The following is a 13280-nucleotide window of genomic DNA, read 5'->3' on the forward strand; positions in this document are numbered from 1 at the left end:
ACCCCCGCCGCAGCAAACCTGCCGACTAAGCGAATTTTCATTTGTCTGAATTGATTTTCAGTTAAATATATTTTAATAACATTAGGTTTAACGAGTACCTAGGTTTGCTGCTACAAGGAAACTAATAAAGTGTGTTTTTGAGTAAAATATTGATAGCTTAGTACAAAATAAATAAATTTTGCCAGGTTTGATCAAAATATATCCATAAACAAGCAAACTACAACATTTGACAATATTCTCCATAAGAATAACATGGGAATTTTAAATTTACAATTTTTTTAATTTTCTCCGTTACTAATAATCGAACAAAAATACTTTTATATACTAAATTATTTGTTTTTTTAAGCTCTTTAAAAAGGTCTAAAGAGAAATCGGGAAATTTTGTGTTTTGAGGGTCAAAAGTGAGAAAACCCAATTTTTACCCCATAAAACCCCCCGTAAAGCCCCGTTCCCATGGTCCGATCGTGCTGGTTCGCGAACTCATTCAAGTTTATCCCGCTTTACACCATTAAACCAAATTTCATCAAAATCGGACAAAAATTACTCAAGTTATCGCGTTCACGGACGTATATATATATATATATATATATAAGTCTATATATATATATATATATATATACATATATAAAAATTTGAACGAATGGTGTTTTTGGCCTCTGGGGACATCAAAATGAAAAAGTAAATCGGTCTCGGGTCTAGGTCTTACCGTGCCACCTACGGTAATAGCTACTTCCCTATAGGGAAATTCGCTAAAAAGGAAAAAATACCCCCGCCGCAGCAAACCTGCAGACTAAGCGAGTTTTCTTTTGCCTGATTGGATTTACACTAAAATGTCTCCTTAAAAATAGGCCTATCACATTTATTCCCTATTTCAATAACATCAGTTTACCTTTTACCTTCGATGTCTTCACCACAATCCGTAGATCAGGGAATCGTCATAGTTCTTCCGTCTGGACGGGATTTTGCTGTATGTTCACGAAGTGAGCTGGCGTATGTGTGTGTATGAATGTTCCTCTATGTACTCGTTTATGTTGTAATATGGTCTATTGGTCAGGTATTTTTTTAGGTGTTGGACAAATGTTTTATTGTTGTGTAGATGTTTAAATTGTTGTGGTAGCAAGTTGTAAAATTTTGAGCCAGCGTATTGTGGTGTATTGCTGAATTTAGAGAGTCTATGTTGGGGTAGATCTATGTTTGCTTTGTGTCTTGTATTGTGTGTATGGAGTTTAACAAGTAATTAGGTTTGCTGCTACAGGTAGGGTAAAAAAGGTGTTTTTTTGTAAAATATTAATACGGTACTTTAGCGAAATGAATGCATTTTCCAAATTTCATCAAAATATCCTACTCTAATATGAGCAATGTTTGCTTGTATGTATGCTTGCTAGTCCTATACTCTAATATGAGCAATGTTTTGCTTGTATGCTTGCTTCCACCATAAGATCTCGAAAACGGCTCCGACGATTTTCTTCAAATAAATGTTGTAAATAGTTTATTCCGGGGCCCATTTCATAATAAAGTACAAACTATAGTTATTTGTGCAACTAGTGAGAAAAGTGAGCAATTGACTCACTCGAGAGAAATCCTTACTCACGAGCCTTAGGCGAGTGAGGAATGGTTTCTCGAGTGAGCAATTGTACTTTGAACTCGAGTTGCACATTATACTTTTCCTACAGTTACCATAAAACAAATAAATTTGTGAAGAAACATAACCTATTTTTACACAGAAGTGAACTTTTAATATAACATTTAATGTGAAGTGACAAATACAACAGTATAACAGCTGACCAGCTGATTTACAGCCAGTGCTGCCAACGTATTTCGTGCGCATACGACGTTGCCTGCATGTTACGCGCTCACTATTTCGTGCCTTCACGTTGCAAATCTGGAGTGAGACAAAGTAATTAGCTCAACAAGTAATTAGTAAAATATTATTAGTAAATCAGCTGATCGCCCAATGCAAATCTGATGGAAATTACAAGTTACAAGTTGTAACTTGTAACTTGTAGTTTATTTAAGAAATGGGCCCCTGGCCTAAAAACGAGTTTACTGCAGTTAGTGTTGAATATTTCGAAAATCTACGATTAATCACTAAACAGAAAACTATAAAAAAAGTTATTTTTAACAAAAACCTGAATGATGTTGTTTATTCAAGTTCAAATTTAACACTAACAAATCATCTGTTAATAAACAATAAATTAATATTAAACACAGACTGTTAGAAACATGATAGAGATATTACTAAATCTCAACACTTTCCCTCATGTTTATAACTGTTTCAATAAAGTTTATTTCAATCCCATAGCTTCACACACGGTCTTCAGTCGTGGTCTGTGCTGTGGTTTGGTCAAACAGTCTGCTAACTGAAATTCTGCTGGCATATGCTTAACAGCCAGTTTGCCTTCTGAAACCATTTCTCTCACAAAGAAGTGTCTCTAGTCCTAGTCTGAATATGTTTCGTTCTTCTATGATTCTCAGGGTTTTCAGCTAGGTGTATTGCTGCTATGTTGTCTATATTCATAATTGGCCACTGCTTTAGATTTATCATAATATCCTTTAGCAATCTAACAAGCCAAATTATTTCCCTACAAGCGCTTCACTTGCAGCAACAATTTCAGCTTCTGTACTTGCGTTGTATTTTGACGCTATCTATCCGGCCCAGGCTGGTCAACGATGAAGAGGAGGAAATAAGGTAATATCTACAACACAACCAGTCCTCCAAGAGAATAATGATGTGACATTTTAAATATGTCCTGAAATTCTGAAAATATTTTTAAGAATAATCATTTTAAATTAAAATTGTTTGTGGGAGAGATAATTTCCCCTGCCCCCAGAAAAAGATACAAGTTTCACTCCCCCCCCCCTAAAAAATTGTCTGCAGGCACCCTTGCAAAACTTCTTGCCCCACCTTGAAAGAAGTCTTATTCGGCCGTTTTTTTTATAGCTGAAATTAACAGTAAATATTTCTTTAAGAAATTGTTATAAAGAGCAATATTTATTTGTAGCCACTCATAATTCTATACTGTACTCCATTCAAATTATTTAGGTGGTTTGAGGGGAAGTTCCCCCACCTCTTTTTTCTACTTAATGTATGTTGCAGATGATTAACGTTTTGGAAAATCTCAGCTGTTGAGCCATGTTTTAATGGGTCCAGTAATGGTAGGAACAAGACGTGGAGGGGATAGATTTCTTCCCCTAAAACCGTCTAAGTTTTGTGAACGGAGTATAACACGTTTTATTTGCAGGGCTTGATTTAAAGCAAGACAGAGGGAATTTTGTTTCACTACCAAAATTATATTCTCTCGCCGCAGAAAACATGCAGACTAAGCGAATTTCCATTTGCCTGATTTGATTTCCACTTAAATCTATTTAAATAACATTAGGTTTAATGAGTACCGCCAAGGTTTGCTGCTAAAGGTTGCTACCTAGGGATGGTAAAAGTGTTTTTTTAGTAAAATATTAATAGCTTACTATAAAATAAATAAATTTGCTAAGTTTGATCAAAATATACCCATAAACAAGCAAACTACAGCGTAATAATAATATCTAAGTTCTTACCGTCAACGCAATCAGGAGTAATATTCCACTACGGCCGTTTCGGAGATGACTCCATCGTCAGGTGCGTAGTGGTACACTAAACTTAACACTAAACTACACTAACTAAACTACACTAAACTTACACTAAACTATTTCACTACGCACCTGACGATGGAGTCATCTCCGAAACGGCCGTAGTGGAATATTACTCCTGATTGCGTTGACGGTAAGAACTTAGATATTATTATTATATTTTCACGCAATCTGCCACACTCAAGAATATATATATACAAACTACAGTACCGGTACCTACAACAGTTTACCTATTCTCCATATAAATAACATGGGCATTTTAATTTTACGATTTAGAATTTTCTCCGTAACCAATAACCGTACAAAAACACTTCAATATACTAAATTATTTGTTTTTTTTAAGCTTTTCAAAATAGTTTAGTCAGAAATTAGAAAATGTTATGTTTTGAGGGTCAAAAATGAGAAAACCCAATTTTCACTCTATGAAAACCCGTTCTCATTGTCAGATCATGCTGGTTTGCGAATTCATTCAAGTTTATCCCGCCCTACACCTTCAAGCTAAATTTCATCAAAATCGGACAAAAATTACTAAGGTACACGGACAAACACACATATATATCTAATATATAAAATTCTCGTGTCACAGTGTTTGTCTGCAAACTCCTCCGGAACGACTTCACCGATCGTTATGAAATTTGGTGTGTAAATTCTGTAGGTATGCGAATCGGACGTAAACTATTTCCCGTTTCGAAATTCTTAAAAGGGCTCCGCCCCAGTGGCTCTGGAGTTTCCCATGTTAACCTTATGAGAAATGGAATTAATGAATCTTAACAGATGTTTCAATTAAACAAGTTGGTTCTGTTCTATGATGTTCAATAGCATTAAAGTTACAAGGATTACCAACAGGGTGCAGCACTATTATTTCTTTTACATTTATGACAACAGCTAATTTGCAACCAAAAGGTGAGTGAGCGTAGCGAACGAACTTCAACCTGGAGGCGAGTGAGCGTAGCGAACGAGCTAACCTGAAGGCAAGTGAGCGCAGCGAACAAGCTCCAACCTAAAGGTGAGTGAGCGTAGCGAACGAGCTCCAAACCAAAGGTGAGTGAGCGTAGCGAACGAACTTCAACCAGGACGTGATTGAGCGATGCGAACGAGATCATCTTGAAAATTAAACGTAACAATTTAACTTTCTTTCCATCGGTCTGTCTTAGGGGAAACCTATAACTTAGGCGATACGAAGTTCGCCGGGTCAGCTAGTATATATATAAAAACAGTTTAAAGAAATCGTGTTTTTGGCCTCAGGAGACATCAAAATGAAAAAGTAAATCGGTTTTGGGCCTAGGTCCCTATAGGGAAATTTGCAAAAATAAACACTAACTTATGATTTGGTGTTTTACCGTTATTTTCATTGGATAAGGATAGAATTGGAGGAGGAATGTTTAGAGTGTGCAATAGATTGTTTTGACCTAAAGTTTGTAATCAAGCAATTGGACTTTTCCTACAGTCACCCGACAAAGTGGGCTTCCTTGCACAGTATAGTACAGAAAGCCTTACTTTGGCGCACACCAGTATTGCAACCAAACAACACAAAACATCAGCGTGCTTTTATTATGCACGTAATTCGTGTACGCTTGAAAATAAGCTGGCAACACTCAAAGATATTTCGACTACGATCAGCTGGTGCAGCGTTTCCCATTTCATTCAATGTTTGGATTTAACCTAACCTAAAAAACGTGTTGTACAGTGTTTTAAAGACTAATTATATGATTTATAGTAACTGTAGGAAAAATATAATGTGCAACACAAGTGCAAACTGCCTTTGCTGCACTCGAGAAACTTCTAAAACCCGCCTACGGCTCATGCGGAAACATTTCTCTCATATGTAGCAAAAGTGCCACCTCGCCCACTATATAGTTACACAAATAACTATACTCTCTTAGTAATTGTTCATCCATAGTGGATCAGCTGAAGATAATTATTTTATTGTTAGTTTCCGTCCAGTGCACTGACTGTAGGGGCGGTTTTTTTTTCTATTTGTTTCTTGTTATTTAAGTAGGCCTAATTTAAAATACCCCCGCCGCAGCAAACCTGCCGACTAAGCGAATTTCCATTTGTCTGAATTGATTTTCAGTTAAATATATTTTAACTAGCTGTAACCCGCGGGCTTTGCCCCGTTTAACTTCTTAATTTTCAAGATTATCTCGTTCGCATGGCTCAATCACGTCCTAGTTAGTTTGGAAATCCTGGAAGTTTGTTCGCTACGCTCACTCACCTTTAGGTTGGAGCTCGTTCGCTCCGCTCACTCACCTTTAGGTTGGAGCTCGTTCGATGCGCTCACTTGCCTTCAGGTTAGCTCGTTCGCTACGCTAACTCGCCTCCAGGTTGAAGTTCGTTCGCTACGCTCACTCACCTTTTGGTTGCAAATTAGCTGTTGTCATAAATCTAAAAGTAATAATAGTGCTGCACCCTGTTGGTAATCCTTTTAACTTTAATGCTATTGAACATCATAGAACAGAACCAACTTGTTTAATTGAAACAGCTGTTAAGATTCGATAATTCCATTTCTCATAAGGTTAACATGGGAAACTCCAGAGCCACTGGGGCGGAGCCCGAAAGGATTTTTGAAATAAGAATATGCCTATATGTTAATCGGGAATGTAAGCTATCATCATGCCAAATTTCAGCCCAATCCGACCAGTATTTTTCGCGTTCACTTGTCACAAACATACATCCATACATCCATACATCCATACATCCAAACTTTCTCATTTATAATATTAGTAGGATAACATTAGGTTTAACGAGTACCTAGGTTTGCTGCTACAAGGAAACTAATAAAGTGTGTTTTTGAGTAAAATATTGATAGCTTAGTACAAAATAAATAAATTTGCCAAGTTTGATCAAAATATATCCATAAACAAGCAAACTACAACATTTGACAATATTCTCCATAAGAATAACATGGGAATTTTAAATTTACAATTTTTTTAATTTTCTCCGTTACTAATAATTGAACAAAAATACTTTTATATACTAAATTATTTGTTTTTTTAAGCTCTTTAAAAAGGTCTAAAGAGAAATCGGGAAATTTTGTGTTTTGAGGGTCAAAAGTGAGAAAAACCAATTTTTACCCCATAAAATCCCCCGTAAAGCCCCGTTCCCATGGTCCGATCGTGCTGGTTCGCGAACTCATTCAAGTTTATCCCGCTTTACACCTTTAAACCAAATTTCATCAAAATTGGACAAAAATTACTCAAGTTATCGCGTTCACGGACGTATATATATATATATATAAGTCTATATATATATATATATATATATATATATATACATATATAACAATTTGAACGAATGGTGTTTTTGGCCTCTGGGGACATCAAAATGAAAAAGTAAATCGGTCCCGGGTCTAGGTCTTACCGTGCCACCTACGGTAATAGCTACTTCCCTATAGGGAAATTCGCTAAAACAGAAATATCCACTCAAACTCAAAAGTTTTAGCGAAAACAAAATTCTATACGGGCCTACTGATGGTGTAGGGGGAGAAAGTAAAACATCAGGGCAGAAACTTTTCTAATCCAGTAGCAGAGGGCAAGGACTTAAATTGATTATTTTGAGTCCAGAAATTGCCAACATATTATATTTTACATTTAGTACGGTGTGTACACAAAAAAAAGCTGCACTTTTTGATTGAGATATGGCACTTTCAGTGGTCATAGCTGATACCAAAAGGGAACTTTTCAGATAGGGAGCCACTTCAAATTCCGTGTAGGACACCAAAATGGCGGCCATTAAAGATGGCCACCATATGTCCTCGTACTGTTGCACAATATTTGTTGTATCTCAGCTTCTAACGGTCTGATCTCAATAATTATTTTTTTATATTAAAGCTGTTTTGTAGAGGAAACTTTTTTACATTTGACACTTAACTGTAAAACCTAAGCGTTCTGCAGAATCTTTATAAAAACTAAAAGAATAATATTTTATGAAAGTTTTGGTCAGTAACATTATAGTTGTGCTAAAAATAATCAGATTTTTATGAAATTTGGTATAACCACGTATACCTACATTTATTTTAAGCAAGTTTTCGAACCAGCATGACCGGACCATAAGAACGGGGAATTATGGGGGGTTTTATGGGGTAAAAATCGGGGTTTACCATTCTCGAACCTAAACACATAAAATTTTGCAATTTCTTTCCAAACCATTATTTTGTAGAGTTTAAAAAAATAAATAGTTGAGTATACTGAAGCACTGCTGTATGCCTAACGGTTACAGAGAAAATTAAAAACAAGCGTAAATTTAAAAAATCCCATGTTATTCTTATGGAGTAAATTAACACTGTTGTAGTTTACTTGTTTATGCTGATTAAATTGGTAAAATTTATTTATTTAATCCTATACGACTAACGTTTGGTCAAAAACACTATTTACCTTCCCCGTAGCAGCAAACCTAAGCACTCGTTCAATCTAATGTTATTTTTAAATTGGGAATAAATATGTATTATTTTTGGAAAACTTGAGTGAAAATGTAATCAGACAAGTTGAAATTCGCTTATTCTGCAGGTTTTCTGCAGGGGGGTGTTTCTATTTCATACCATTTGTTTCATTCTGTTAGAAATGTCAATAGTTAAATTGCTTAAACTATGATTATTGTGGAGTTTCGCTTTTTTCGTGTCTCTAACAGTCAACTGACAAATGTAAGTGTATTTGCTCCTATTAAAAAAATTGGACCAATTTTGAACCAAAAACAGTTCTCACCCCAATATTACTGACATAAAAAATTATGTTGAACTATTTTCTAGGGCTTTTATTGTAAGCCATAACAGAAGGTTGGATTTGGAAAACTTTTTTCAACACGAAAAATACCAGTGCACCATCATCGCTTTCTTCAAATGACGTTCTTAGATAATGTCAAAAATCTCAGCTATTGAAAATCCTTGAAGAAAACGTTGACCAACCACAATTTGAAGGATTTGGGGATACAATTATTTTCGATGGAGCAGCACTTAGAATGCTATTCCACCTAGAACATCACGCACCTTTGGAGAATACTGCAGTTCGGAATTCAAAAACATAATTTTCAATCATGCTGAGACGTTCCATGTAAATAGAAGACATATTTCATGGGATACTTACTCAAAAGCCTGTCCCAAGAAAGGTGTTCGAAATAAGAGAGGCGTTGGTATTCGTCAGCAAGTGACATAAGGAAATATGCTACCAATCAATTGGAGCGATTTCCTCAGCTACGATCAAAATAAGACAGAAATCTTCAAGTTACTTGGAGAACATGCACTTTCCAATTTTCAAAGGACACATATCATCACTGAGGTCGATGACATTATTCGTGTTGCTCGGCCTGATGAATCTTCAATTGATGTAGTAAAATGCAAGCAACAGGAAGAAGCTGACGGCAGGACTTTCCACCACGCCAAAGACAGTGTCGAACATGGAGCAAAAATGTCTTTATTTTTACAGCAGATACTGATGGTTGTTTTAGCAATATCTTTTTTCCACATCCTCAAAACTCCTGGACTTCAGGAGATGTGGGTTCTCTTCGGTGCTGGGAAGAGTCAAAGATTTATAAATATTAATGCAATATTTGAGAGTATGGGGATGGACAAAAAAAATTCTATGGTATGGGTGAGCACAAAGCCGTTGCATTGAGAGGATTTCATGCATTCACAGGATCAGATGTGACTTCATAATTTGCAATGAAAGGAAAAATGACAGCTTGGACTGTGTGGAAATCATTTCCTGAAGCTACTACAGCCTTTCATGCAATCTCTCTACCACAAGAGTCAATTTATGACAAGACTTTACAAGTCCTGGAAAAGTTTATCTTCTTGCTTTACTACAAAGATGCTGATGATTTTTTTAGTTAATGGTATTAGAAAGATTCTCTTTACTCAAAGAATCGTGATATACAAAGTCTACCCCCAACTAGAGAGGCACTAAGGCAACACTGTCTTCAATCAGCATCAGGGGAGGCCAGGTTTGGGGTCGAGCATGCTCAGTGAAGGAAACACTCGGTCTTCTCTTCCTCCAATTATGGCAGCCTGCATAGAATTAGTTAAGTGTAGTTCCACCGAATGCCAACAAGATGCTCCTGTTAGAAGGCTAATGTTCCATGCACGCTACTTTGCAAGAACTGCTCCGGGTATCGACTTTGTATCGATAAGTAAGATGAATAAGATGACTACGTGATCCGAAATTATAGAGAAGCACTCAATTTACATGTAGACTCTTCCTTAATTTTTATTGTTTTTTTTTTATCATAATATTTTGTTACCTCCTTTTAATTCCTGCTTCATACTGCAGTAAAATGTGTGATTTTTCTAAAGCCTACTATCTCTTTTAGCGAATTTCCCATATAGGGAATAAGCTATTACCGTAGGTCTGATGGTAAGACCTGGACCCGGGACCGATTTAGTTATTCGTTTTGAGGTCCCCAGAGGCCAAAAACACCATCCGTTCAAATTCATATATATATATATATATATATATATATATATATCTAATATATAAAATTCTCGTGTCACAGTGTTTGTCTGCAAACTCCTCCGGAACGACTTCACCGATCGTTATGAAATTTGGTGTGTAAATCCTGTAGGTATGCGAATAGGAAGTAAACTATTTCCCGTTTCGAAATTCTTAAAAGGGCTCCGCCCCAGTGGCTCTGGAGTTTCCCATGTTAACCTTATGAGAAATGGAATTAATGAATCTTAACAGCTGTTTCAATTAAACAAGTTGGTTCTGTTCTATGATGTTCAATGGCATTAAAGTTACAAGGATTACCAACAGGGTGCAGCACTATTATTTCTTTTACATTTATGACAACAGCTAATTTGCAACCAAAAGGTGAGTGAGCGTAGCGAACGAACTTCAACCTGGAGGCGAGTGAGCGTAGCGAACGAGCTAACCTAAAGGCAAGTGAGCGCAGCGAACGAGCTCCAACCTAAAGGTGAGTGAGCGTAGCGAACGAGCTCCAACCCAAAGGTGAGTGAGCGTAGCGAACGAACTTCAACCAGGACGTGATTGAGCGATGCGAACGAGATCATCTTGAAAATTAAACGTAACGGTACTTTCTTTCCATCGGTCTGTCTTAGGGGAAACCTATAACTTAGGCGATACGAAGTTCGCGGGGTCAGCTAGTATATATATATATATATTTATATATGTGTCCGTTAGCGCGATAACTCGAGCAAAAACGATCCGATTTTGATGAAATTTGGTATAAACGTGTAAACCTACATTTATTCGAACGAGTTCGCGAACCAGCATGATCGGACTATGGGAACAGGGGTTTATGGGGGGTTTTATGGGGTAAAAATGGGTTTTTCTAATTTTTCACCCTGAAAACATAAAATTTTGCAATTTCTTTCTAAACCATTTTGTAGAGCTCAAAAAAACAAATAATTTAGTATATTGAAGCATTGTTGCATGCCTAACGGTTACTGAAAAATCGCAAAATAATGTAAATTTAAAATTACCATGTTATTCTTTTGGAGAATAAATACAGTGTTGTACCGTGCTTGTGTATGGACATATATTAATGAAATTTTGAAATTTTGTTTACTTCATACTGAGCTATTAATATTTCAATAAAACCCCTCTATTTTCTTCCCTGTAGCAGCAAACCTAAGTACTCATTAATATTAATGATGTTTAAATAGGAAATAAATCTGACAATTTTAAGGGAACAATTTAGTGGAATTCCAGCTGTGTATATGGAAATTCGCTTAGTCTGCAGGTTTGCTGCGGCGGGGGTATTTTATTTACTCAATGCTTTACATGTCCTTTTTTTTCATTTTAAGACGAGTTCTTAGCACCACTTTAATGTTACGGACCAAAGCTTTCATAAAATATTATTTCTTTTTAGTTTTTATTTTTTTATAAATATTCTGCAGAACGCTTAAGTTTTACAGTTAAATGTCAAATATAAAAAAGTTTCCTCAACAAAACAGCTTTAATATAAAAAAATAATTATTGAGATCAGACCGTTAGAAGCTGAGATACAACAAATATTGTGCAACAGTACGAGGACATATGGCGGCCATCTTTAATGGCCGCCATTTTGGTGTCCTACACGGAATTTGAAGTGGCTCCCTATCTGAAAAGTTCCCTTTTGGTATCAGCTATGACCACTGAAAGTGCCATATCTCAATCAAAAAGTGCAGTTTTTTGCCATATATGGCCCTGTACACAACATACTAATTAGGTATCTCTAAAATAATTTTATTCAGTAACTATCGGTAAACACAATTAACAAAGCATAAAAAGCAATAATATATTTTCAAAATTTCAACAAATGACAATGGATTCACATACCGTACGCAATATTAAAATTTTTACAAAATATGTACAATAAGTTAAAATATAAGATTTTACTGAATACAACAAAACTCTTCCCAGCATCAACAAGAATAAATACTGTAAAGAATTTATCTTAATGAATTCCCCACATAAAACATGAGAGTGGTAACAATGAGTGGAAGTTGAACACATGTTTGATGACTAAGCGCTCAGGATTCGTTCTCAGAACACTTCATTTTTGAGCCGGCCTGCTCGAGCATCTGTTATTGCACCCCACAATTCTATTATGAATTCATCAGTAAATCCAAACTCCTCGAGGTCAGAATTGTCGATGGCCTCAGCAAAGTCCATACTGTTAGTCTTCCCTTCTGCGTGTTCCCAGATTTGTGTGGCTGGAAAAAGGTATTATCATTATAGTTATTATTGTTACTCTAAGACAGCAAAGCACCCTAAAGGTGTGTATTTTAAGCTGAACATGGGTGAAGGATGATATGAGTGTAGAATGTAGTAAGATGATCTGTGTAAATTTGTTATGAATAAAATCAGCTGAGTATTTATTCTCCATATAGTGATGCTGAAATGGACCACAGTAACTTTTCTTGAAACTTATCATGTAAAGCTATTGACTAAAAAGCTCCTAGACTCCAACTTTTTTAATTATTTTGTTGAGCGATCTTTTGCTTTGCTTGCTAAATTCTTTTAAAGATAATATTTGTCTGTTAAACAATTTTTAAATTAACTCCTATGTAGTATCTACAAAATATCAATTCACATGGAAAGGCAACTGGTACTATAACTATTTATTTACCTTCGCCACTTTTGCAAAAAAATTACTTTTGCTTACCAAGTTCTGAGTCATTTATACCCATGAAGCCCTCCAGCAGCTGATTGATACTGTCTATGCCCTGTTGCATGGCACTGTCCTGTATGACAAAAATATTAGAATTAGTACATTTTTCTTTTTTTTAACTCTAGAAATTATACAGTGGTTTTATGCCCTTTTTTTATAATTTTTCCCTCATCTATTTAACACAAAATCTAGATTATGATAAAAATCATTTTTGGTGGACACACACACACAGAAATAATTATAATAAAATTCTCATCTATATGCTCATTTTTATAAGCAAGTACAAGTATGCAAGATATTTACAGTATACGATTTCCAATATGAAGACTTATTTTACTTTGTACCGGTACTGCTATTTTGCACTTTGGACTGTCGTTTGAATCTCATACCAGAGTCAACTCAAATAAAAGTTTTGTTGTTACTAAATTAATATTGGAAGGGAATAACAACCATCAGGCTTCAATATATTACTAGTGTACTTGTTGCTCGAATTCGAGCAATTGCTAAGTATTACAGGCATTATTTTAAAACGAATAACAGTCAATTTC

The 13280-nt window shown here is 35.6% G+C and overlaps 1 protein-coding gene across 1 annotated transcript in view; it reads right to left on the reverse strand.

Annotated features, from left to right (window-relative positions):
- Positions 1-11842: 11842 nt before the first annotated feature.
- Positions 11843-13280, reverse strand: part of LOC129004824 (PDZ domain-containing protein GIPC3-like) — a 51217-nt gene continuing 49779 nt past the window's right edge. The window contains exons 6-7 of the mRNA XM_054433469.1: positions 12727-12805; positions 11843-12274 (exon numbers count right to left, since the gene is read on the reverse strand). Coding sequence (XP_054289444.1) covers positions 12105-12274; positions 12727-12805 — 249 coding nt within the window. The 3' untranslated portion in view covers positions 11843-12104. The remainder of the gene's footprint in view (positions 12275-12726; positions 12806-13280) is intronic.

The sequence above is a fragment of the Macrosteles quadrilineatus genome, unplaced genomic scaffold (assembly GCF_028750875.1).
Source record: "Macrosteles quadrilineatus isolate MER2022 unplaced genomic scaffold, UCM_ALF_1.0 Scaffold_11__1_contigs__length_5352618, whole genome shotgun sequence".
Classification (NCBI taxonomy): Eukaryota; Metazoa; Arthropoda; class Insecta; order Hemiptera; family Cicadellidae; genus Macrosteles; species Macrosteles quadrilineatus.